Here is a 24,779-nt window from a genome sequence, read left to right as displayed (position 1 = left end):
GAAATTATTATTCTTTGATCTTATTCTTCTCTCTTCTTATTTTTTCTTTTAATTCTAATCTTTTTCTTTTAATTTTATCTTTTTTCTTCTCTTTTTCTTCTTCTCTTTCTTCTTTATCTTTTAATTAATTTCTTTCTTATCTTTTAAACTCTTTCTATCTAATCTATCTTTATCTTCTATTCTTTTCTCTTTAAATAAACTCTTATATCCTCTTCCCTTCTCTAAACTTACTAACCCTTGCTCTATCCCTTACTCTATCTCTTACTATCTTCTTCTTTACTATCCCTACCTTCCCTCTTCTTCAACTTCTTAATTTCTTATATTCTTCTTCTAATCTACTTTATTTCTTATTAAACCCTAATCTAAATCTTCTCTTTTCTTATCTACTCTTTCTTCTTTTCTTTCTTAATCTTCTCTTTTATTTCTTTAAAAATAATCCCTTCCCCTCTCTTATATTATAATTAATCTAATCTCTTTTTATCCTTACCCTCTTTATCCCTACTTCTTTTACCCTCTTTAATTAATCCCTCTTTCTTATCTTTATTCTCTTTAATAATCCTTTTTCTAACTTAAATTACTATAAATCCTTCCCCTTACTTAAATATTACTAACCCTTACTCTTCTCTCTTCCTATTCTATCTCTATATTAAACCCTAATCCTCTTTAATAATCCTAACCCTTACTTTAATTATACTAATAATTCTATTTACTCTAGATTCTTTCCTCTTCTCTTTCCTCTTCTCTTTCCTCTTCTCTTTCCTCTTCTCTTTCCTCTTCTCTTTCTTCTTCTCTTTCCTCTTCTCTTTCTTCTTCTATTTTAATCTTATTTATTTCTTCTCTTTACTTAAACTCTTATTATCTTATATATTTCTACCCCCTATTCTTATCTTAAACTTACTAACCCTTACTCTATTATCCTTACTATATCTTACCTTCTACCTATTCTGCCTATTTAACCTGCTATTTAACCTGCTATTCAACCTGCTATTCAACCTGCTATTTAATCTGCTATTTAACCTGCTACTCCCCCTGCTGTTCTGCCTGTTTGGGTCTATTTAACCTACTATTTAACCTGCTGTTTGACCTGCTATTTAACCTGCTGTTTAACCTGCTATTTAACCTGCTGTTCAACCTGCTGTTTAACCTGCTATTTAATCTGCTATTTAACCTGCTACTCCCCCTGCTGTTCTGCCTGTTTGGGTCTATTTAACCTACTATTTAACCTGCTATTTGACCTGCTATTTCACCTGCTATTTAACCTGCTATTCAACCTGCTATTTAACCTGCTATTTAACCTGCTATTTAACCTGCTGTTTAACCTGCTGTTTAACCTGCTGTTCAACCTGCTGTTCAACCTGCTATTTAACCTGCTATTTAACCTGCTGTTTAACCTGCTGTTCTGCCTGCCTCATATATGACCTTCCTGGGACCTTATAATCTACCTTGCTACCTTACTCACTACCCTAATCACTAATTTACTACCTACTGTTCTGCCTGCCTTACTACCTGCCTTATATGGGGCTCTCTAGCTGCCTTACTTAATATTATATATATTCCCTGGATACTTTATTATATATATATAAAAAATGCTGCTTCTGCTAAAATATTCATTTTCTAACCTAATCTATAATATATATATCCATACACTTACCTCATGACTAATCTTGATTAATATCTCACCTGGTTCCTTCTGCCTGACTCTGCTTTCTATATTATATGGTCTATCTCTGCCTCTCTCCCTACCTTACCTAATACCTCCCTCCCTATCTCTTTTCTACCTTACTGCCTGCCTTATGCATAACAACCTCTCTGGGGCCTTATAATCTGCATTACAACCTCACTACCTACCTTACTGCCTACCTCACTGCCTACCTATCTCCTGACCTACCTCCTGACCTACCTCCCAACCTACCTCCTAACCTACCTCCTAACCTACCTCACCATCTACCTACCTCACTGCCTACCTTACTGCCTACCTCACTGTTAACCTTACTATCTTCCTCACTGTCTACCTTACTGTTTGCCTTACTGTCTATCTCACTATCTATCTCACTGTTAACCTTACTGTCTTCCTCACTATCTACCTTACTGTTTACCTCACTATCTATCTTACTGTCTACCTCACTGCCTACCTCACTGTCAACCTCACTATCTTCCTCACTGTCTACCTTACTGTTTGCCTTACTGTCTATCTCACTATCTACCTCACTGCCTACCTCACTGTCAACCTCACTGCCTGCCTTGCTGCCTGCCTTACATGGTTCTGCCTGCCTGTCTTTCTGCCTGTCTGCTGCCTACCTTGCTGCTGGTCTTACTGTTAACCTCACTATCTACCATGCTGCCTACCTTACCTGGTTCCTCCTGCCCTACTATGTGTTCTATATGGCATGGGACCTATCTATCTATCTCCTACCTCTGAATTCCCCCTCTACCTCATACTGTACTACCTGCCTCTCTCCTGAATGTGGTAAATATTATATATATTCTCTGACATCTCATCTTATACATATATGCATGTGTACAAACCATGGATTCAGCTAATGTATTTAACCTAAACTAAATGTATAATATATATCTCCGCACTATTATGGTATCCTAAAATATATATATTCATTCACCTAATATATTAATGCTGATTGACCTCAATCTCCTTACATAACTACTGTGACTAATAAAATGATATAAATATAACTCACTGTGCACCTCCTGGTTGGGGTGTGCCTGCTATAAAAACTAGACCACCTGGGCCTTATCCTGCCTATCTTCCTGCCTGCCTTACTGTTAACCCCACTACCTACTACACCATCTACCTCATTACTGGTCTTGCGATCTACCTTACTACCTACCTTACTGCCTACCTTACTGCCTGCCTTACTGCCTGTCTTACTATCTGCTTCACTACTTACCTCACTGCCTACCTTATGCACAACCTTCCTGGGGCCTTATGATCTCCCTTACTACCTTGCTCACTACCCTGATTACTACCTCACTGCCTGCCATTCTCCCTGCTGTTTGACCTGCCTTTCTGCCTCCTATTCTGCCTCCCATTCTGCCTCCCATTCTGTCTACCTCACTGCCTACCTTACTGCCTGCTATATAACCTGCTGTTTAATCTGCTATTCTCCCTACCTTACTATCTCCCTCACCATCTCTCTCACCATCTCCCTCACCATCTCCCTCACCATCTCCCTCACCATCTCCCTCACCATCTCCCTCACTGCCTGCCTCATGCATAACCTTCCTGGGGGCCTTATGATCTACCTTACTACCTTGCTCGCTACCCTGATCACTACCTCACTGCTGGCCATTCTGTCTGCTATATAACCTGCTATTTAATCTGCTATTCTGCCTACCTCACCATCCACCTTGCTGCCTGTCTTGCTGCTGGTCTTGCTATCTACCTCACTTTCTACCTTACTTTCTACCTCACTTTCTACCTCACTGTCTACCTCACTATCTACCTCACTGTCTACCTCACTATCTACCTACTGCCTACCTACTGCCTACCTACTGCCTACCTTACTCCCTCCTCCTGACCTACTACCTACCTCTCTCCTGACTATGGTTAATATTATATATCCCCCCTGATGACTGATTATATATATATACATGTGTATAAACCATGGATTCAGCCAACATACTATACAAACTGTCTAATATATATCTCTGCGCATTATGGTATCTGAAAATATATATTCATTCACCAATCTACCAATGCTGATCGACCTCAATCTCCTGACATAACCGCCGTAACCAACAAAATAATGTAAATAACTGGTTGTGCCCCTTGTAGTTGGGGTGCGCCTGCCCTAAAAACTAGACCACCTGGGCCTCATCCTGCCTGTCAACCCCTATTCCCTGCAACCGGCGCTGCCATATGGGCTCGATCTGGCCCTGCCATGGCCCGAATAACATCATGGCCACCATGGGGATCAAAAACCCACGGTATTCACATGCATGGCCCGGCTCCCACCCATGGCATATGGATTGGGGCATGCCGCACGAATAACACGCACTGTATGGGGCATATTGGACCTGCTGACGCACGCAGATCATCCATGCCTGTGCAGCCTGGCTGTGGGGCTGATGACATGCATATAACTCATGGCCACTATCACCCCCCTGTATGGCGCATATATAACATTAATCCTGCCACTGCATGCATTCGGCCTGGGCCATCTCCTCATCCAAACCCTGCTGGGTCTGATGCTGCTGCTGCTGGATATCCATGGCAGCCCACTGCTGGGCCTGCACCTGCTGGGTGTGCCATACCGCCATGGAAATGGATGGCTGGCTGCAAAATGAATTATTGGATGGGGTGGGACTGGTGGGCTCACATGGCAACTGGCTGCCTGGCTTGAACAGCGCCTCCCTTGCTGGTATGCTGCCTGCCTCGAACAGCGCCTCCCTCGCTGCCTGCCTCACTGTCATGCTGCCTGGCTTGAATGGCGCCTCCCTCGCTGGCATGCTGCCTGGCTTGAACAGCGCCTCCCTCACTAGCATGCTGCCTGCCTCAATCAGCGACTCCCTCGCTGCCTGCCTCACTGTCATGCTGCCTGCCTCAATCGGCGCCTCCCTCGCTGCCTGCCTCGCTGGCATGCTGCCTGACTCGAACGGCGCCTCCCTGGCGGCCTCCCTCACTGTCATTCTGCCTGCCTCAATCAGTGCCTCCCTCGCTGCCTGCCTCGCTGGCATGCTGCCTGACTCGAACGGCGCCTCCCTCGCTAGCATGCTGCCTGGCTCGAATGGCGCCTCCCTCACTGCCTCCCTCGCTAGCATGCTGCCTGGGTCGAATGGCGCCTCCCTCACTGCCTCCCTTGCTAGCATGCTGCCTGCCTCGAACGGCGCCTCCCTAGCAGCGTCCCTTGCTGGCATGCTGCCTAACTCACCCAGATCTACCTCTGGCCCCTCCCAGTCAGGATCGCACCCATCACATGCCTGCTCCCTGGCATCCGCATCCTGGCAATGCCGCCGCTGATACCCGTCCACCACCCCATCTAAATATTCATCCAACACCACCTGGCGGCACCCAACGCCTTCCACCACCCCCATATACTCGGCGACCCGCTCCTGGTCCTCAGGGGCCACCCCCTCCATCCACGGTGCTAGGGCGTCCCACCCAGCAGGCTGGATAATGATCGCCTCGCTGCGCTGTCTGTCCTACCCAGCCCAGCCACTCTCCTGCGCGTAATCCAGTAACGTCCGCGGGGTCCTGATATGGATAATGCTGCGGATATTGGGGATGTCCACCCCCATGCCTAACGCGCTGGTGGCGGCGATCACAGGGCTGGCCCCCATGAACCGCGCTAATACCCCGGCCTTGTCCAACTGCTCGCTGTAATATGCCTCACACCCTAGCACCCACGCCATGGCCGTCACCTGCCTGATGATATTCGCATATATGATCACCTTGCCCCCGGCGGCCCGTTGGATGCGGTCCTGAATGAATGCCACCACGGCCTCACTCTCAATCCACTGATACGGCCCCCAGCCGACCCTGGGGATCAGGGGCCGCCACACCCAGTATGCCACATTCGGACGGCTGGTCCGGGCCCAGTATATGGTCATGGCGGCCCGGTCATGCTTCATCCGCCAGCATAATTCCGCCTCCATGCTCGGGGGCAACGTGGCGGTTAACCATACCATCTGGGTGCGGGCCTGTACTAACCGGCCCAGCTGGGCCATCTGGGGCCGGAAATCGCGCTGGTTGTTCAACACCACATGGCATTCATCAATCACGATCCGGTCTAACCGCCGGGTCCACCGCAGCCGGTTCAAAAACGTCTGGAAATCAGGGCTGACCGCGGATTCGGGCGTCACCAACACGATGGATGCAGCATCAGGGGGCCGCTGGCTCTCCCATGGCACGCATGATATACCAAGCTCCTGGCATCGCCGGGTCATATCAGCTCGTAATGCGACCAGCGGCACCACAACAATGGTGGTGCCCCCAGGGGCGGTGAACGCAGGCACCATGAACAGCATGCTCTTCCCCCCGCCGGTGGGCATCACTGCGACCACGGGGCTCTCTCCCCGCTGGATGGCCCGCATGGCCGGGTCCTGGACCCCCCAGAACTGCATGTCAGGCCGCCCGGTCATGCGCTGCGCGGCTGCCTCCAGATCCATGGTGGCTAACTGGTGGCGGCGTTCCATGCGGCTGACCTCGGCCTGATCCTCCCACAGGGCCCGTTTGCGTTTGCCTAACGTGGACGGGGGGTCCCCAAACCCTAAAAACAGGTGCCAATCCGTGCTGGATAACCGGAACATCTCCCGCCGGTGGGTGGTGCTGCCGGCCTGTTCCTGGATGCCCCGGCCATACACCATGCCAGCGACGTGTGATGAATGGGCGGCCTGTAAATCAGCAATATGGCCCATCCACTGCTCAATATCCATGCTCTCCTCCGCATCGGCATCCATGGCTGCTGGGGCCGGCTCGGCCTCCTGGATATTATGGGGGAACGCAGTGGATGGCCGCAAAAATCGGCGGCTGATGCCAATGGCGATGTCCCGGTATGCCGCGATATGGATGGCGGTGCCGAGCCGGGTGCAGGTTTCCCATTTCAACGCCTCCCGGAACCGCTCGGACGACCATTCACGGCCAGTACTGGGGTTGGGGCCCCATAACCATGCCTGCGCGGCCTGGCTCCCCTGCGCGGCCTGGCTCCCCTGTGCAGTCTGGCTTCCCTGCGCGGCCTGGCTCCCCTGTGCGGCGTGGCTCCACCGCGCGGTCTGGCTTCCCTGCGCGGCCTGGCTCCCCTGCGCGACCTGCGCGGCCTGCCATGCAGCCAACTGGTCGACAAATGGCATCACCAGCCAGATATACCATACCACCAACTCCCCGACCTCCCGCGGCACATATCGATGGATGATCTTCACATCATTACTAGCATGGAACCCCTTATGATATGCTGTCACAAATGTCACCATGCCATCCTCAATATATATATTCCGCTGGCAACTGTTCGCGGTGTTGCAATACTGAATGCTTAATAACTCTGGGGCCCGTGCTGGCTGCCCTGCGGTGACATGCACCATAATAGCTAATTTCTCCTTGAACTGGGCCACGCGCTGCTAATACTGCTGGATGGCGGTGGGGTGGAATCGGCCCCCCCACAGGAAATGCCGCTGCATGGTCGGCTCGGCCCGCAGCCGGTCAATCATCCAGTGGGTCCCATCCACCGGCCACTGGGTCCGTGCGTCATGCACAAAGTTCCACCCGGCCTGGCTCTGGCTGGGATCGTCATATAATGCTGTCCATGGAATGGGGGGCATCTGCGCATGGTCCTGCATGCATAAATGGCCCAGTATCTCCCTAGCCACGGTCACCAGTCCATGGACAAACCCCCAAAAATCCCCCATGCTGAATGCTATCTGCTGGTATAATAACTGGTCCTCCCCCATCCACGTCACATGCCCGGGCACAGTATGATTATAATGGACCTTTAACCCATATGTGCGCCAGTCTAATAATGTTTCCATAGGGCCGTGCGTCCCACGGATCATAAACTGGTGCATCATCCATGTCACCTGCTCCTGGAATGGTCGGCGGCTTGGGTGAATGTTGACCGCGGGCAATGGGTCATCACTATGGATGGCTGATGGGGGCGATGATGGTGGTGATGATAGGGGGTCATCACTGCCATATCCCTCATCAATCTCCCCGAGTTGATCATCTGCGCTAGCTAGCACCCATTCAGCGCTCTGGTCCTTCTGCACCCAGGTCTGAATGATCTGCCATGGATTAGGGTCCATCCATAATGCTTTCTGGACCACCATGAATCGGGCCACCTTGATCACGCGGGATAATATTGGGGGGTAGCTCTCAGGGTCGCGCCAGCCTGCCTCACCCTGGCCCAGCACAGCCATGGCGCATACTAATACACTCTCATATTCATGGCTGCGATGGCGCTGGTTTAGCAGCTCAATGCAAAATTCTAAGCATGCTTTTTCTATAGTAGTCATGGACCATGCCTCTAGGCCCTCTAGTTCCTCTGGAACTACAGCCTGGCTAGCTAGCTGCCACAGCTGCCGCCATTTCTGGCGCTGCCGGGTGGTCATCCCGTATTTCGGGCTGGTCCAGTTGTGTGGGGCCTGCGTGCGGGTGATGAATGCTAATATCTGCTGCCATGGACGGACATGCTTCTGGATTGCGGCCTCGTCCATGTATGCTAATAATGGCCGGTGCGGGGTCTGCCCCTTTTCAGACCGGACGGCTTCCACCCGGATGGCCTGGCTGCAATGCTGGACTGTCTGCTGGCTCTTGCGGGCGACCTGCTCCATGGTGGCCCAGACGACCTGCACACACTGCTCAGTGGCATCCTGGGGATCTTCCTCCGGGGCTGCCACGCAGGCTAGCAGGTCATGGGCCTGGATGCCCTGCAGATAGTCGGCCCACCGAGTCATCCGCAGCCAGGGGTTTGCGTCAGTTAACTGGCTGGCCTGGATGGCCTGGTCTGCCTTAGCCCGGGCCTGGGCCTGCTCCCAGGCCTGCACCACCTCATCTACCGCAGCCTGGACACCCAGGCTAGGCGCAGGGCCTGCTGGCCTAGCCAGGGGCTCAGGGCTTCGAACCCAGATATAGTGGGACCCCTTTCGCGAAGGGAAAAACTGCTGGCAGGTCACTACCTTGAACCCCTGTTGGACCATAGTTTGGGCCTGTTCCTGCTCATGGTGATTAGGTCGGCCCCCTTTATATAGGACCTTCCACCCATGATGCTCACGCCAATGTCGCTTAATGGTTTTGATTGATCTTGTGATATAGTGGCATTGCATAGGTGCATGCTGGCATAGTAACCCATCTGGGTACTCATCCAGCTCAGGGATTGATTGAGCTAGACTAGCTGGCCATTGAATAGCTAGGGGATCATGCTCAATGCCATCCCACCCCTGAATGGCCTTGTGAACCTGCTTCGCGGTTGCCTGTGGGAGATGATGATTCTTCCCCTGTAGATGGCTACTAACCTCACTAGGCCAGACACCATGGCGGCATATCCGGCATATAATAACTGGGAACTGGGATAATTTTAGGAAGAACTGATGCTCCATAATAGGAAATTAATTCAGAATAAAGATCTTATCTATTCAGATACAGATTTAGGATGATAAGATTATAATCTTATACTGAATGAGCCCCTGAATTATGCAGCTGGTATGCTTACCTTATCTAATCAGCAGCTTAGTAAACCCCATCATATAAGGCTGGAAAAAAGGAGCAGCTATAACACACCTAAAGAAAGGAATTTCCCATTGAAATTTTACTATCTTAGACTTTATACCAGAATTAAAAGGCTACCAAAATTTCAATAAATTCTATCTTGATTTGGTAGCAGCCCTATACCTAAGGAAAAGAACAGAACTGTACCATGCCAAGATAGCTACTATACCTAATATAGTTAAAACCCTAACGGAACTCTAGTACAGTTCCCAACCCTTGTGGGATAGAGCTATACCATGACCTAGCGCGGAAATATCAATCTCACGGAACCAAAATCGAACAGATATGGCGCTCCTTTGACCAGGACCAGCGAGAAAAGGCTGTGAAGGCGGGTGCTGCTGAAGGTGTCTTATTGGCAGACCCGTCGGATCGAACATTGGGCAACATGTATAAAATTATACCGGAATGGAACCTGCTGGACCTCGTACAACCAAACTCAGACTATCTCCTCAATCACCTAAAGCATCGTGCGACTAATTCTCTCCGAGCTCAGTATCGGAGTGGACTTAATGGCGCAGCGGGTGACTGCGAATTTATTTTGGAAAATATCGGTCACCTGAGCCGTACGGGATCAACCCGAAGCGGTTTCATGTTGTTTATCAACGACGCCGAATATGGACAGTCCTTCGTGTTTAAAGAGACCACCGATCGTGATAAGATGATGACTGGATTGTCAACAGCCATAAGCTCTGGGTGCTGCGTCTCGCTGTTAGCAGGCGAGCTCATTCTGCAGAGACAATATTACCTTTTGTCGGCGCTGAATATTTTGGTAGAGGCCATACTCGAGGAAGCGTCGTCATCAAGGGAGAAAACACTCCGTCCTAAGAAGCCTGAAGAGATAACACGTACGGCTCTGTCCGCAATGTCAACTGATGCAAAGCCTGGAAAGGTCTCTCTTCAAGACATACTTGCTCTGGCGCTCGACCAAAAGAATAACCTCGAGGACTATTTGTCGTTATGTCGCACCGAGCCGGTCTTCCTTACTCATGTAGTGAATAACTGGTTCTTCAGTCAACCGGGGCTGGTCCCGGACGAAAAGGGTCGAATCATGCCTCTTGTTACGGATAAATACATCAGTGTGTCCATTTTCGAGATAATTCATGATTCCATGATTGGTGCAGCAATCTGGGATTATGTCTGCCGTCTCCTCCAGGTCCTCTCCCAGAAAATAAATGATCGAATATGTCGAGCTATTATCCTTCAAGAGATGGCAAATATCTGTCATTTCGAGCGGTGCCGGGTCCATAAGCTGTTCAAGCGCTTTGTGCAAATGGGTTCAGGCTCCAAGTATTTTAAACGGGTTTCTGGCGTTTATGATGACGATTGCGCGCGGGTGACAATGAAAATCAAGCCGGATGTCCTGACGAGAAAGAATCCTCAGCTTCACTACGTACTCCGCCTTTGCCAATCCCCGGTGGATGTCGCCTCGGCTGTCGATTGGATTAAGAAGCTAGATTGCTTTCATCAGACGCACCCCACAGAGACAACGCGGATGCTAGAAAGAGAACTTGACGCCTTTGGGGACATCGCAGTAGCGACCAGTTTCATCAAAAACCTGATGATCTCTCTTTCATTACCACCCATCAATCCCAGAAAAGGACAAATATATATCTCAAGGTTAAAGAAATTGAGATCTGAGATTGATTCTACAAAGGCAGAAGTTGATCTGTCAGAATTTGTAGTTCCGACTGGCAACCTCCTCGAAGCCGGAGTGGCTGATGCGGCTTTGGCTGCCTTGAGTCGATTTATTGTCGACAAGACCGGCACAGAGCTTGGATACTTGTATCAAGACCTCAACGAAGATTGTCTGTCGAAGACTGAAAATCTGTGCCAACAACAAAAGGCCAACGTTGCCACAATCACTGATGATGATTTTCACATAATTGATAGCCCCAGTGAGGCAAAACAGGTTGAAGAGCGACGGCAGAAGCATAAGACCCGACCAGCACATTCATCCATGCACAGTATATCCCCCGCCGCAGCTACAACTGCAACGCTAGAAGACAACAGAGCATCAACGGTCTTCAAGGTAAAGCCGGAAACCTTCAAAGTTTTCTCAGCACTGTTCTCTAGGTCACAATCTCGGGGATCAATTAGCTGGACGGCGTTCGAAGCTGCCATGACTGACTTGAACTTTTCGATTACCCCAAAGTGGGGATCAGTTTTCACATTCTATCCCCCTCAGGATTTCTCAGTTCAACAATCACTTACCCTGCACCGGCCGCACAATTCACATATTGAAGGCTTTCGGCTTCTTTTCATTGCAAAGCGTTTAAAGCAAACTTTCGGGTGGGAAGAGGAATCTTTCGAGTTGGCTTGAATCATCCAACACAGAGGATGTTTATTTCTTTACAAAGGTACACGCCCAATGATGGACTGGTATTCTATCCAGTGTCGCCTTGATATTACCCTCACAGCCCCAACTCATTATGACATGCGTGAATCTACAAATTTGTTCCCACTAGTCACGGCTCAGTGTGCTCCAAGCCTTGTTTGTATTCATGCCCAGTCTACCCAAAGGTATCTTCATAAATACGTGAAATCACTGGCTGAAATGCCCCAATGCTAAGGTGTTACGATTCCGAGCGATCTTTCGTACATTTCTCTTAATTACGCTGAGATGCCCTAGCGCGGATTCACTCCGCGTTCGAGGAGATCCTCCTGTTGAACACTACCAAGGCTACTACAAACATAGCCTTGACCTTCTGTGTCTCTTCCCAACACAGTTCATCTCATTCCGTGATATGTCTCTTGTGTTTGGCGAACTACCTGTGCCGCTTAATTATTCTCGCAGTCCTCGCTGGCTATTCCAGTGGCTTACGGAGCGGGTACCTCATGCACCCCTAGGCGCGTCACTTTGGGTTCTCAGCCCACCTTGGGTTTTCCTCCTTTGGGAGGCGTGCATTACTAAGGAACCACATTTTCCACGCTATAGGTAGGCCATTATCCTTCGCTTTCTAGCAGTAAAGCGAAGTGGCTATAGGATTCTTGAATGTTGATGGGCCAAGAGCAAAATGGAAAAAGATAGGTTATCATGTCAACCATTCCATAAGGCAGAAACTGGCATAATAATTCCATCATCTAGTGCATGCTTCGCTGCTCATGAGAATATCGTTTGAGCAGGAGCAGCTCCCCCCGATCCTTAGTTCTGTTCAGCCTATAGCTCCTCATCTTCTACTCCGGAGAGTCCGCCTCCGCGAGTAGTGCTTAGCAGCCTACAGTACAAGGAATCAGTGCATGATCGCAGGCGATGCTCCATCGCGTCGCACCAAAATAGCATGACAGAGTATGCTGTGGCTTGAAAGCCCATTCCCTGCCGCTGAGGCACGTAAGGTGACCCGACGCGAAGGCAGGCGGGCGCCATCACGGAAATGCAAGTCAACCCTTTCTGAGCTCATAAGTGTGGCCTTGGCCTGTCTCACTGCTGATGGTGGGGTCTCTTGCATTTCCGGGTGGCGACAGCTTGCCTTCGCGTCGGGCCCCTTTAAGCGCCTCAGCGGAAAGTAAGTAGAATCTCAAGTCACGTTAACACAGGCAGAAGATCTGAACTTCAATAATCGGGCGGGAAGAACATTACCGCTAAGGGGGTTATCATTGATACCAAGAGAGGCCTAGGGCATCCGCAACATTTTCAACAACGGTCAAGTCACTGTCGCTGTCGCGGGCAACGGCACCAAGTATAGCTTCCACAGTGGTAGCCATGAGCTTAGCTGGGATAAGGCCACCCTGGGCCGGGTTATTGACAATGTAACGATCTAGACCCATCAAAAAGCCCCGTTCCGCAAGATAGCTATTGCTGGCAATCTGACAGATAACGTTGCTAATGCGTTCTGCTCAAATATAGCTCAGTTAGCCCACTTTGATCTACGAATGGCCTAATATGTCTTGAGCCTCCTTAGGGCATCTCCCACCTCTAGACTGATTTCTTGCATATCCTTCCAGAGCGAGTACCAGGCCAAGAACCTTGTCCCCTATAATGGCGAGTTTCTTATTCCTGTCGCGATTGATAAGACCTGCTGCTTGAAGAGCCTCAAGTAGCCAATGACGGTTCGTAAACCTGAAACCGATGAGCTCTTCGACCGCCTGAAGCTGTCCTTCTTCGAGAAATGATACAGCAGCCATGATTGCTAAAGGTAATGCAGGTCTGAAACAAGTAAGCGAATTTTGCGATTGCTGTAAATATATCTGGATGTGAAGCACGCGCAAAGGGAAGACAGACAACAATGCCTTCCCCCCAGATATAAGAAGCTCAAGACAGGGCTGGCGGATTTCTCAAGGCGGGTATCACAAGGAGACCGCCCCCAGGGTTCACAGCCAAAGTGGCGAAAAAATTTACCCCATAACACCGGTCACAATGCTGGCCAAAGAATGTGAACCTGGCATTGTATTCCCTTCGACGCAAGGGTTAACTTGTTTCTCCAGCAGAACTTGGCCGCTCGACTCCGTGTACCCGTAGGTCATGCCTGCCATTGATTAATCCTTCTCGCCGGTTACACATCTTTGCAGTTAACCTTGGTTCGATAAGCCTTTTGCGTCGGCGACGCCGAATATGTACTCTAGTATGCAGTACGGAGCAGACATTGTTTCACTCGACGAGAGAAAGGCATCCCCAACGTGCATAGGTTCCATATGTTCTCCTATTAGACGGACGACTTTCCTGCGCAGCGACTTAAAAACGATCAGGATTATGTGTCCCTAGGCACCGAGATTGAGCCTATTTTTGAGCCTAGAATGCCGATAGGTTTCTGGGAATGGACGTTCTGGACCAGTACCATAGTACGCATACAATATATCCAACGCGTGTGCATAGTTTTGACAGGGATGGCTTGAAGTCCAATAATAAGTAAAGTTTACTTGTCTAGGCTTAAACCAAACTGCTAATCAATCCGCTCTTCCTTGGTAAATTGTGTGACTGCCCAGAAGCGCGAGCGTCTGCCCTTCACCGGTATCTACCGCCCAAGTTTGAGATACTCCTCAACCTTGATGCTCTTCCATAGATCACAGAAAATATGCCTAGAGGGGGGCTTGGGGTTTAGCGTACCACAATTTTCTTCCTCCCAAGCGCTTAAGGGTTTATACAGGAATTGAATGCTAGATTGATTGGAAAATCAACCTACTATACAGGATAAATCCCGTATACAAATTTCTATTATCTGCTCGATCGAGCCCTCATCCACAACAAATGTACAATGGAAGCTCTGTATAACCATACTTAAAGAGATGTTCTCAGTAACCACCTAGCGAATGCAGATGATCGTCCGTCCGCCATCCCAAGTAACTCTCTTTCTTATTAACATCTTAAATGTGCGATGTCTTGTATCAACGACCATATCTTTCTCGCCCATGAGATGAGCAGAAGGAGCGAAAATAATAGCCTCGCCAGTCCGTAGACTAGCAATTTGACACAGGCCGCTATGGATACCGTCTTCGTTGCTTCCGACTTCCCTAATATCTATCGGAACATGTTTCGGGATCACCTTGTACCATTCAGGACTAGTGAATCGGTGGATAATAATTATCGAGCTGAGCTCGATCAACTTTGGCGAGACTGTCGGTTCTTGAGTGCAAATCACGGTGCGAACTCCCAAATGTCGTTGCTGTCGGATTATAGACAAAAACGTCTCGACAAGTTCCTACTACATTCAATGTCCATTCTGCCAAGCAGTTCATCGCCATGGGATAAACTGGAACACGAACAAGTTGAGATATTCACATTGCGAGAAGATGGAGAGTTACTTATGCTGCTTCCCCATGAATGACCAAGGCGAGGTTGCGTATGAAATCGACAAGAGACGGGGGCGATACGTCAATATATGTGTATCACATGATAGTGATACCGAGGATGACGATGGTGCTGATCGTCTGGCGATCGAATTGGCTCAGAAAGCCACTGTCGCAGCACAGAGTGAAGAAATACATGCCGATATCAACGAGGACTTGAAGGAGGTCGTCACCGTTGATCCAGGCCCCGGCATCGAGCCATTTGAACAGGAAAGAATACTTGATACAATTATACACTGTGTCAATGGGAATACAAGAGCAGTGCAGAAATACCTAGAAACCTCGAGTGATGCCCAGCTGTTTATTCGAGGTCGGCATCCCGATGGTAAAACAGCCCTTATCATCGCAGCAGTTGAGCAGAGTCCGGAGATGGTGTCGATTCTCCTTGAACATGGAGCTGAGGTCAACACTGTTGACAGTTATGGAAGGAGTTCTCTTATGGAGGCAGCGCTCTTTGGTCGTATCGGCAATGTAGAGGTTCTCCTAGAACACGGTGCAGACAAAAATGCCCGGGATAGAGAAAATCGAGCGGCCGTTGATTTTGCTCGAGACCATCACAAAAACAAACAAGAGAGATACGAGCGTGCTGGAGGTGACTTGACATCCAATCAACGGCCATGTTATATCGAAGACACATTCAAAAGGGACATTGACCGTCAGAAGATTATACGCCTTCTCAGTGGAGAGAACCGGAAGTCAAAGATTGTTTGTGGGAGTCCTCCCACATTATCGCAATCAAAATCCTACTCTTTCTCACCCTCGCTGACGCGGGACTCGTTGGTATTACGCGGGCCGATCGAAGAGTATCCAATCGCAAGAAGCTGGAAGACGGTGGCGAGGTTGGAACGAGGCGGGGAATTCCCGTCCGTTGGCGCCATGAGCGGATGGTCTCATGGTTCGCTGCAGCCCCTCAGGGTCGATGGTCGACAGTGGACAGATGACGTCTTTTATATCTCGGAAGTGACGGGCCATCGATTGCCTTCGCACCCCAATGATCGGTGGAAAGACGGTGAATACAATGCATGTCACGCAGAAAAGCAATTGATAGCGTACTTCATTGATCGCCATGCTTTTCTTCCACGCGACCGCCTTCCAGACTCGGAACTTGAGGGGGAGATTCAGTGGGTAGAGGATGAGCTTCATAGATTTCGTTCCAGCACTGGGATAGGACATAAGGTGAAATCCCTCCGAGACAAGAAAGAAGCTTTAGACAAGGAGCTATTCGATGGGGAAGAAAAGCTCGTCGGAAAGTATGATGAGATCAAGGCACTTAAGTTGGAGCTCAGGTCTGTTGAAACAGCCCTAAACCGGCTAATGGCTACTCCAGAAGCCCGGCCAATCTTGACGCTAGAAAGCCGGCTGAAGAAACTAGCTCGGCAACGAGACAGGCATACAGAACTGATTAATATGGCTTGTGCGCCACCACCGGCTTCATTAGCCCAGGTGGTCATATTAATCAGCTCGCCTGCGTGTCGAGACTGCATCGCGTTCAAGGACAAAGTCAACGAGTTCTTCGGGTTATCTATACAGTTATTTGCGGCACTCTGACTTGTGTCAGAAGTATCACATAGAAAGCCAGAGTGCTGCTATGGGAAAGCCTTGGGGGAAATGGTCAAAGGGACGGTTCTGTTGATGTCCGAATGATCGGGCAGCATGGCATTGGGTTCGTCTTGTAGGTTTATATTGTGGATGGCCCTGGCATTCGATTGGCTCGAACCAACCTTCCAAATGATTTAAAGGAAAATTGTCATTGCCAGGAACTATCTCCAAAGTTACATTTGCCCGGTTTGCCGCGCCTGAACGTGCACCCCTTCCGGGTTAAGGATTTGATCGCGCCGTGCTTTAGATGGACGCATGTCAAGGGTCTTTAGCCAGCTACCAATGTAGAAGTTTAGACACCCGACTCTATATTGAGAAACAAAGAGTCTCAGGCATACCCGACACGAGAATAAAAGGATTTCTGTGTCTTATCAGCAGTGTAGCTATCAATAGGCCCTGCTAGACTGGGCAAGAGCCTTCAGCCGACCTTGGGTGATTCATTATCCTCTATCAAGACCTCGCTACGACCTCGCCCGAGTAGCGCCAGACACAAGTTTATGGTTCTCATCGGCCCAGCTTTACTAAACTGGTCGACAATGGCGCGGAATCCCGTAATGCAGCTATTGAGAGTGTTATATAGCAGAATATGTTCGTCAGATATGTGGACATCAGCCTTCGATACAATGCCAAAGGGCACATAAGCAGCCATTCAATTATTGCCCGTCAGCTAAGGGCATCAGCTACCGGTGACTGGTCAATGCGGGATGAGGGGAATCACATTCGCTTGCGTAGAGACTTCAATTAGATAGGCCAAGTACAAAGCTTGGGCGTAGGTCGGGATTTCAACATGTCGGGATGATCTTTTGGCGGCGTTCTCGACCTTCGAAGAGACAGTGGACCCTTTTCATCCAAGTTATGCTAGAAACGACTCCTAACAATACCATCAAATACTCACAGGCTAAGCAGGAACTGTGTTGATTTGTTCGTTGGAGAACATTCTTGTTATGGAGGCCCTCCTCCCCAACATTCCATATCGATCATGTTTTCCTTGCCTCAGCGATTAATCTCGGGATGACGTCATGTAACGAAAATAAGTACTGAGAAACTTAATGCATGCTTGCTTGGTATAATACCGCCCACTAGACTAACAGGGCTGCCTGGGCACCTTCTTGGCCTAGCAGTGTAGAGCATCTGAGGAAGTACACATAAAATATGATAATTAATGAGAATCCATGAGACTTTATGAGACTTCAAGAGAATTCATCTAAGCCACGCATGTAATCCTACTATAGAAGTAGCAGATGACGGTCTTTGAGAACTTAGTTCATCAAATATCTAAGAACATCCAGAATCATATGACGTACACTTACAGCACACAGTAAGCAGGCTCCCTCAATGGGGTGCCACAGCTCAACTTCTTAGCACGTTTTCAACAAGAACGAAAGACTGTGGCTATGCACTCTATCCAGGATACGATCTCCTATGGCACCAGGGTGTATATTTGTATACTTTTTAGATGAGCAAGGTGAAGCTTCGGGAGCAGGTTACTCATCTGCATTAAATCCCTCAGCTTCCTTATTGCAGGTAGGCTTTGCGAATTATGGAATCACTGGACACGAACTCATCAAATGGACGAGAGGTAAAACGTTAGTTTGAGATATGCATCGATTAGCGGCTGTTATACCATGTAGACTACTCCCACAGTCATGCTGGAATGAACGCAACCCTGCAACCGTTCTTATTTGATGGACTACGCGCATGATAGCAGTGTAAGGCTCACTGTCCCTGGCTTCAATAGCCTTAAAGTGATGTAGTATCCTGAAGATGGTGTAGCTGCACTCGGTGTCAACCATAATGTGGGCTGGGCAAATTCGAGGGCCGCCACCAAATGGCACGAAGTTCCACATTGGCCGTACCTTCTCCCATCTGTCAGGACGAAATTGTTCGGCATCAGCTCCCAGAGATCCGGGTCACGGTGCATGAGATACCAATTGCAGTGCACAATATCACCCTTGGCGCAAAAGATGGGAGCCTTGCCGTCGTCGCCACCGCCTGTTGGAAGGGTGGTGTTTTTGACGCAAGATCGCACCGTCTGCAGGCTGACTGGGTAAAGACGGTGACCTGTTTTTCAGAATATGTCAGCTCTAATACTTATCTCAGACTTTACTTGGATCGCACTCACTCTCATTGATGGTCCATCTCAGGTAGACCATGAATCTTAGGCCTTCAAATGTCAGAGGTTTGTCCCCATAGTCGAGGATCTCTTTCCGGAGTTTCTCAACGACTTCTGGGTGCCTTGCTAGGGCGAATAGCGTATTGCTCATAAGAATGGACGTTGTCTCATTGGATGGGATCCAGATACTGGTCAATTGCGTACGAAGCTCCAGCTTGTCAGGCACCTGACGGGCAATCGTCCAGAGGAAGTCGTCTCAAGGCTCCCCATTTGCGTAAGTAGCAGGCTTGCCACTTTTCTCATATTCCAAATGCTTGTAAGCCTTGTCAATGTAACCATCAAGGAAGCCGTGGATCCGTTTACAGGTTGCGAACCATTCCTTGTCACGATGCAGAAATAGGAACGAGCTCAGCTGCAGCCGAAGGCGCAGCCCGCGCATAACAGTGACCATGTCTCTATGCGGCCAATCCCGTTCTGGGTTGTCAAGTGAGTTCACTGTCTCTCAAAAGAGAAAATCGGTCGATGTGTCAAGAAACTATGCGGCCGAGTCAGACTGTCTCATCCAATGATGCAACGGCCGCTAGCAGGAGAAGAGGCCTGTTTAGGAATGTGCACTCACCTACTGCTGGAACAATGGTTGCATATCCACTGTTGACCCATCAGTCGGAATTTTGCTCAGCAAGCGATCAACGTGTTGACTAAGGCGCTCAAGATTGGAAAAGCCTTCATGCTTGAAGTATGGCTTGACTAAGTCGCGTGAAGATTGCCACTTCGCACCATCGGATGAGCTGACTCCACGGCCTGTGAATGGTGTTATTGCGCCGTTCGCAACGCGGATCGGCTCAACGGCAAAACAGTCCCTTTGCAACGTCGACATGGCTTTCATGTTTTCGGGCTCAGAGCTGTAGACCATGCGGTTGCCCATGAAGTTGGCCGTCCAGACTTTGGAGCCACGGGCGGAATAGGTCTCAGTCTGGAACTCGAGAAAGCGGTCCTCTTTGAGCGCCTTGAACATAGCGTAGACGTAGTCAAGGCCCAGGATTCTGTCCCAACCAGGGTAGTGCTTAAGCGGCGGACAGCCAAATTGCGCAGCGGTACGTTCATAGCGGAGGTAATTGAGGTAGACGCGGACAACCCAGTACAAGAGAGTAATGGAAAGGATTGCGATGGAGAGAGGTGCAGTAAACATGGCAATGCTGATAGATCATGTGTGTTGCATGCAAACCGCGCAACTTTTTGCAACTGTGGTGAGTAGGTAGTCCTTTGAGTGCTGTCCATGATAAAGTAAAGGGCGGCTTGCCTAAAACTTGATACACATAACATCATGAAGGTTACCCTGGTAGTGAATTGCGAGGCCGACACCGGTGCTACTGTGGCCTTGCGGCATGGCTGTGGTGGGTATCAGTGTATTACTTCCTTCCCTGGCGTGAATTCGCCGTCACTGACAATCTCACTCTGTCCAGGATTTGAGGTCTAACAACGCTACGTCTCCTTACTTATGCATGAGGTACATAGGGAGGTCGCTGATTCGTCTATAGAGGATTTCGTAAGTTGCTAATAGCTTGAAGGTCCATAGACTCTGAAAGGAAGAATTTGAAAGTGTTCCAAATTTCATTTGACATTTCATCACCTAACCTTGACCTCAACCTGCCACTCACCTTATTCTCATGCTGCATCATACATTCTGCACTTATCTCTCTGCTCACCTGCACCCATCTCCCAATCATAATGTTCCAGTCCCTTCACATTTCAGCTTTGACTCGATGGCAATTCAGATTTCGCCTTCCATCCTCGGCGTTGCAGCTTGTGTGTTGTTTGCCGTGGCTGCCTGCGTATATCGTGCCCTGCTTCCCAAGCCAATTCCTGGCATACCCTACAACAAGGCCAGTGCCAATCGGATCCTCGGAGATGCGCCAGATGTGAGCTATGACTGCCAGTTTGGTAAAAAATCTTGTGTAACTGACAAGATGCACAGCTTCTCAAGTGGCGTGCAGAGACAAAAGAGATCTGTAGCTATATCAGAAAGCTTGCCGTCGAGCTCGATTCACCAGTGATCCAGATGTTCATGCGTCCGTTTGGAAAGCCATGGGTGATTGTCACCGACTTCTGTGAAGCTCAAGACATCCAGATAAATCGACAACACGAGTTTGATCGCTCCACTTACATTGGCGAGGTTTTTGGGCCTCTGTTGCCTGGAAATCACGTATGGGTATGTTTTTTCATGGCTTCGTTTCATAACTGAGCCGGAACAGATAGCCTACGCAGGCTATTGCTTCAGCCAGAGACATCAACGTCCAAACACTGCGCTTGGGACGCGAGTACTGGGAATAACTACTCTTGGTCGCCTTAGAGACTCAAAACATGCTAATTATAGGCTGTTAGATGCCCAGCAATGATGAATTCCGAGCACACCGCCACCTCATTCGAGATACAATGTCTCCATCCTTCCTCCACGACGTTGTTGGCCCTGCAATCCACTCCTCGACACAAGATCTGCTCGCGCTTTGGCGCGAAAGGGCGCGCTTGGCCCAAGGGAGACCTTTTGAAGCCGATCAAGACATTATCAGAAATTTGGTGGATGTTATTCTAGTAGCCACTTTTGGGTTCGAGGTTGGCGCCATCGCATCGCAAACAAAGCTTATCTCTGGAATCAACAAGATCGACCTTCCCTGGAATGTCGACGTACCTGCAATCTTCCCGACCGCAAAGGATCCGCAAGCATTTACGTCAGTCAGGACATTGGTAGACAGCCTCCAGATTGCGCTGAGGTCTCCAGTACCAAGACAACGCCTCACCTTCGCTCTGAAATTCTATCCCTCTTTGGTCTCCGCTAGGAGATGGAACAAGAGAATGATGGGTGACCGGTTACAAGCCGCATGGAAGAAGTTTTCTGATAATGCAGACTAGGATGAACAAGTTAAATCTGCTGTGGACCTGCTGGTGCAGCGAGAAGCACAGATGGCTAAGAGGCAAAACCGCGACGTAATGTACGATACTCGGGTTATCAGGGATGAACTCTTTGGCTTTTTTTCAGCTGGCCACGAAACAACCTCGACAACGATTTGCTGGGCCGTCAAGTACTTAACAGACCACCAGGAGGTACAGCAAACACTTCGCTCATCGTTGAAGTTGGTGCATAAGCGCGCAGCCGAATCTGGAGAACTACCCACTGCACAAGAGATTGTGAAAGCCGACATTCCTTACCTCGATGCCTTCATCGAAGAAAACCACCGCTTGGGCAATTCTATTCCCACCGTCATAAGAATTACGACCAGAGACACTGTGGTCCTCGGCCACCGAATACCGAAGGGGACTGACGTTTTCATGCTCACGAATGGACCCAGCTTTCAAACTCCAGCTTTTGCAGTGAACGAGTCTGCGCGCAGCAAAACCAGTCAGGAATCGAAAGACAAATACGGCGTTTGGGATGCTTCCGATATCGAAAGGTTCAGACCAGAAAGGTGGCTTGTCAAAGATCATGAGGGCAACTTGAGATTCAATCCTCGTGCTGGACCTGTGCTCCCTTATGGGTTAGGGCCGCGTGGTTGCTTCGGTAAGCGCTCCTATCTTAGCCATTACTCGCTACGCTCAGGTGGCTTTTACCTTGTCACCAGAAGCTGACTTACTTGACTTTACAGGCATCAAGCTTGCTGTGTTAGAATTGAAGGTTATCATCACGCTCATCGTGTGGAGCTTTGAGCTGCAGAAGACACCTCCGTCATTATCTGGGTTTGGAGGCGATGACATGAATACTTACAGGGCGCAACAAGTCTACCTCAGACTGGTAGAAGCGAAATGACCTTGGATCAAATTAGGACAAGACTATTGGGCAATTGTGAATTTGCCAGCGAATGCTGTCATGGCTCTGCAATGCAAACGAACCTTGGACTGGCTAATTCATAAATCTTGCCCAAATGTGGATAGTATTGATTTGATTCCTCTGTGAACCTTCGCATTAGGTAGAGGCCTTCCCGATCGTCAGCTAGCAAAATGAATGTTGATTAACTGATGTGAGAGGTTGAACACATCAACAATTTTGCATTGCCCGCTAATCTCCCCGTTCATGAAGAAAAGGTGATTACTAGTGTAACACAGCTGCAGGCAATTCTCGCAATTTCGTATGCATACACTTCCTTCTGATCCCCCATGTTACACGCCAGTCCAGTTACCTGTGCTTTGCCTGTATGTTTGAGTTTTCGAGGCTGTGGTCTTGAGCCGCCTAGACCTCAGGTCTATCTAAGGCCCTCAGCGCATTCGCATATAGCATTATAAATCCGCCAGGGAATTGCTACCACCAGCCTCTGTGATGCAGGGTAATGCAGAGACTTGAAGCCTGGGCGGCGCTATGGAAAGCAAAGACAGGGCAAAGGTGAGATCAGTCAGGGACGCGCCAACGGTATGGTGATCCCTGGTATCTTGCTCTCAGCCACTGGTTTGGGTGTTCATTGCTCAGTGTGCTTGTCCAGAATCAAGTTCAAATTTGTGTTGGCACGACTGGGATTTCTCTTCTGGACAGTGAAGAACAGGAATTGGCTTCGGCAGCTGACCTCCCTTTTTCCGAGCAGATATCCAGAACTTTCACGAAAAGGGAAACATGAATGTCTGGAGCTTTTGGCCAGACCTGACCGTCCAGAGTTCAGCAGTGTACTTGCTAGCGTTTTCTTTACGCTACAGACCCCCTTACAGCGATAAAAAACCCACAGATCCTCCATGTGATATGCATAGAGGTTGTTACGGCGACTGCACCAGGTTATGCTGCGAGACCAAACGGTGCGAAAACAGCTTTCAACGGGCATCGGGACTCGGGCAAGAACTAAAGCTAGAAGGATGCAAGATTGCAGGTGTATGAACGATGTTGGTTGACACAGACTGAGACTTAGTTCACCACACTATCACTACCTATGGCCAAGGCTTTGTCGAAGACGCGCAGAGTGTGCTCCCAGACTTTTTCTGGCCATCTGCGTTCTCTATATTGTTCCAGCACGCCGGGTGCGGAGATTTGGTCACTTTTGGGGCTGATGCGCCAAGCGCCTGGACTGTATCTGTCACTGGTCAGGTGAAAGGCTTGTCTCTCGCCACTGTCTTCCGCCGACATGCCAAAAATCAACATCACCACAGCAACAAGGCCGCGGATTGCTGCCAGCGTTACCCTCCATGCTACTCCAGATGACTCTGGCGCAGTCAGCCGGGCGAAGATGTCTGTCCTCACCCAACCAGGAAAGGCGTGCAAGAAGGTTATCTGCTTATCATTCTCAGCTAAGTGCTCAAACGCCAGGCTGGTCATAGTGGTGGAGTGGTTAACGACTGCGAGCGGGGACCAGTGCTGCTCAAGACCGATGTCTTCATCATGCATAGACTTCTCTCTGCCTCCGTTAAGCACGGTCAGGACTCGCGGCTGCGGTGACTGACGAAGGAGTGGCAGAAGATTCCACACGAGCCGCATCCTGGAGTAGTATGAAATCGCGAAGCATGTCTCAAGGCCCTCTTTCGTGTCTACGCGACCTGTCAGCGTTTGAAGGTTCAGGACCTGGGGACACGTACATTGTGGTCCGTTCAGAGGGATCAGGCCAGGGCTCATGTATAAGCAATCCACCTTCTGCTCAGCAGCCGTGATCTGCTTGCACACGGAATCGACATTTGAGAGTAGTGAGACCTTAGCTTCAAGAAACACAACTTTGCAGCTTGGATTGAGACTTTCTAGCTTCGCATGCTGGCTTGCAAAACGCGCCGCTGATCTCCCGAGGACATAGAAGGTTGGTGCATGCAGCATAAGTGCCATCCTCTCAAGCGTGCTGGCGCCGATGCCGCTCGTGGCACCAGCAAAGACGCAGACGAGTCCTGCATGTTGCTCACTGGTGAAGCGCGCGTTACACTCCCTGATTGCCGTAGTCTCCACCATGCTTTGCGTCAGTTTGAAAGGGGCTTCGGTGCGCAACTCTCAAGATTGGCAATGGGAGGAAAATTTGGGAGTCGATGGGGTACCGTATAATCTGCGTGGATTCGTCTTCGCTCTAGCAGAAATTAAAAACAAATAATCGTGGAAAGTTTGGGTTGGGGGGGGGGGGGGGGGGG

At 49.4% G+C, this 24,779-nt stretch overlaps 11 protein-coding genes across 11 annotated transcripts, besides 25 other annotated features; 4 read left to right on the top strand and 7 right to left on the bottom strand.

Moving 5' to 3' along the window:
* Positions 1 to 718: 718 nt before the first annotated feature.
* Positions 719 to 808: a microsatellite.
* Positions 719 to 814: a microsatellite.
* Positions 815 to 949: 135 nt separating this feature from the next.
* Positions 950 to 1,396: a microsatellite.
* A 444-nt stretch (positions 1,397 to 1,840) lies between these two features.
* Positions 1,841 to 1,978: a microsatellite.
* Positions 1,842 to 1,954: a microsatellite.
* Positions 1,872 to 1,939: a microsatellite.
* Positions 1,950 to 2,235: a microsatellite.
* Positions 2,029 to 2,206: a microsatellite.
* Positions 2,233 to 2,300: a microsatellite.
* Positions 2,301 to 2,753: 453 nt separating this feature from the next.
* Positions 2,754 to 2,920: a microsatellite.
* Positions 2,835 to 2,888: a microsatellite.
* A 61-nt stretch (positions 2,921 to 2,981) lies between the features above and the next one.
* Positions 2,982 to 3,093: a microsatellite.
* Positions 3,025 to 3,064: a microsatellite.
* A 43-nt stretch (positions 3,094 to 3,136) lies between the features above and the next one.
* Positions 3,137 to 3,218: a microsatellite.
* Positions 3,219 to 3,397: 179 nt separating this feature from the next.
* Positions 3,398 to 3,487: a microsatellite.
* Positions 3,398 to 3,520: a microsatellite.
* Positions 3,446 to 3,550: a microsatellite.
* A 593-nt stretch (positions 3,551 to 4,143) lies between these two features.
* On the bottom strand, positions 4,144 to 5,097 carry NFIA_045800 (uncharacterized protein; the record flags this gene model as incomplete). Its single annotated transcript, XM_001267656.1, has 1 exon — positions 4,144 to 5,097. The coding sequence occupies one exon, from the start codon at positions 5,095 to 5,097 to the stop codon at positions 4,144 to 4,146; it is 954 nt and encodes a 317-aa protein (XP_001267657.1).
* Positions 4,416 to 4,535: a microsatellite.
* Positions 4,501 to 4,722: a microsatellite.
* Positions 4,501 to 4,726: a microsatellite.
* Positions 4,533 to 4,706: a microsatellite.
* Positions 4,680 to 4,759: a microsatellite.
* Positions 4,716 to 4,882: a microsatellite.
* A 63-nt stretch (positions 5,098 to 5,160) lies between the features above and the next one.
* NFIA_045790 (putative DEAD/DEAH box helicase) lies at positions 5,161 to 7,035 on the bottom strand (the record flags this gene model as incomplete). The annotated part of the gene is made up of 1 exon (XM_001267655.1): positions 5,161 to 7,035. The coding sequence occupies one exon, from the start codon at positions 7,033 to 7,035 to the stop codon at positions 5,161 to 5,163; it is 1,875 nt and encodes a 624-aa protein (XP_001267656.1).
* Positions 6,631 to 6,759: a microsatellite.
* Positions 6,631 to 6,768: a microsatellite.
* Positions 7,036 to 7,071: 36 nt separating the features above from the next.
* On the bottom strand, positions 7,072 to 9,045 carry NFIA_045780 (uncharacterized protein; the record flags this gene model as incomplete). The annotated part of the gene is made up of 1 exon (XM_001267654.1): positions 7,072 to 9,045. The coding sequence occupies one exon, from the start codon at positions 9,043 to 9,045 to the stop codon at positions 7,072 to 7,074; it is 1,974 nt and encodes a 657-aa protein (XP_001267655.1).
* A 554-nt stretch (positions 9,046 to 9,599) lies between these two features.
* NFIA_045770 (uncharacterized protein) lies at positions 9,600 to 11,534 on the top strand (the record flags this gene model as incomplete). The annotated part of the gene is made up of 1 exon (XM_001267653.1): positions 9,600 to 11,534. The coding sequence occupies one exon, from the start codon at positions 9,600 to 9,602 to the stop codon at positions 11,532 to 11,534; it is 1,935 nt and encodes a 644-aa protein (XP_001267654.1).
* Positions 11,535 to 12,805: 1,271 nt separating this feature from the next.
* On the bottom strand, positions 12,806 to 13,336 carry NFIA_045760 (RNase3 domain protein; the record flags this gene model as incomplete). The annotated part of the gene is made up of 2 exons (XM_001267652.1): positions 12,806 to 13,018; positions 13,166 to 13,336. The coding sequence occupies 2 exons, from the start codon at positions 13,334 to 13,336 to the stop codon at positions 12,806 to 12,808; spliced, it is 384 nt and encodes a 127-aa protein (XP_001267653.1).
* Positions 13,337 to 14,965: 1,629 nt separating this feature from the next.
* NFIA_045750 (Ankyrin repeat protein) lies at positions 14,966 to 16,543 on the top strand (the record flags this gene model as incomplete). The annotated part of the gene is made up of 1 exon (XM_001267651.1): positions 14,966 to 16,543. One exon carries the CDS (start codon positions 14,966 to 14,968, stop codon positions 16,541 to 16,543), a length of 1,578 nt encoding a protein of 525 aa, XP_001267652.1.
* A 1,741-nt stretch (positions 16,544 to 18,284) lies between these two features.
* Positions 18,285 to 18,858, bottom strand: NFIA_045740 (uncharacterized protein; the record flags this gene model as incomplete). Its single annotated transcript, XM_001267650.1, has 2 exons — positions 18,285 to 18,655; positions 18,717 to 18,858. 2 exons carry the CDS (start codon positions 18,856 to 18,858, stop codon positions 18,285 to 18,287), a joined length of 513 nt encoding a protein of 170 aa, XP_001267651.1.
* Positions 18,859 to 18,963: 105 nt separating this feature from the next.
* On the bottom strand, positions 18,964 to 19,896 carry NFIA_045730 (uncharacterized protein; the record flags this gene model as incomplete). The annotated part of the gene is made up of 2 exons (XM_001267649.1): positions 18,964 to 19,181; positions 19,485 to 19,896. 2 exons carry the CDS (start codon positions 19,894 to 19,896, stop codon positions 18,964 to 18,966), a joined length of 630 nt encoding a protein of 209 aa, XP_001267650.1.
* Positions 19,897 to 20,470: 574 nt separating this feature from the next.
* Positions 20,471 to 21,614, top strand: NFIA_045720 (uncharacterized protein; the record flags this gene model as incomplete). Its single annotated transcript, XM_001267648.1, has 3 exons — positions 20,471 to 20,626; positions 20,683 to 20,916; positions 21,090 to 21,614. 3 exons carry the CDS (start codon positions 20,471 to 20,473, stop codon positions 21,612 to 21,614), a joined length of 915 nt encoding a protein of 304 aa, XP_001267649.1.
* A 51-nt stretch (positions 21,615 to 21,665) lies between these two features.
* Positions 21,666 to 22,506, top strand: NFIA_045710 (uncharacterized protein; the record flags this gene model as incomplete). Its single annotated transcript, XM_001267647.1, has 2 exons — positions 21,666 to 22,260; positions 22,346 to 22,506. 2 exons carry the CDS (start codon positions 21,666 to 21,668, stop codon positions 22,504 to 22,506), a joined length of 756 nt encoding a protein of 251 aa, XP_001267648.1.
* A 1,077-nt stretch (positions 22,507 to 23,583) lies between these two features.
* NFIA_045700 (uncharacterized protein) lies at positions 23,584 to 24,606 on the bottom strand (the record flags this gene model as incomplete). The annotated part of the gene is made up of 1 exon (XM_001267646.1): positions 23,584 to 24,606. One exon carries the CDS (start codon positions 24,604 to 24,606, stop codon positions 23,584 to 23,586), a length of 1,023 nt encoding a protein of 340 aa, XP_001267647.1.
* Between the last annotated feature and the right edge of the window lie 173 nt (positions 24,607 to 24,779).

This window comes from Aspergillus fischeri, genomic scaffold, assembly GCF_000149645.3.
Source record: "Aspergillus fischeri NRRL 181 1099437636244 genomic scaffold, whole genome shotgun sequence".
NCBI classification, from domain to species: Eukaryota; Fungi; Ascomycota; class Eurotiomycetes; order Eurotiales; family Aspergillaceae; genus Aspergillus; species Aspergillus fischeri.
Note: the sequence above shows the minus strand (reverse complement) of the source record. Positions and strands in the feature narration are given on the sequence as shown.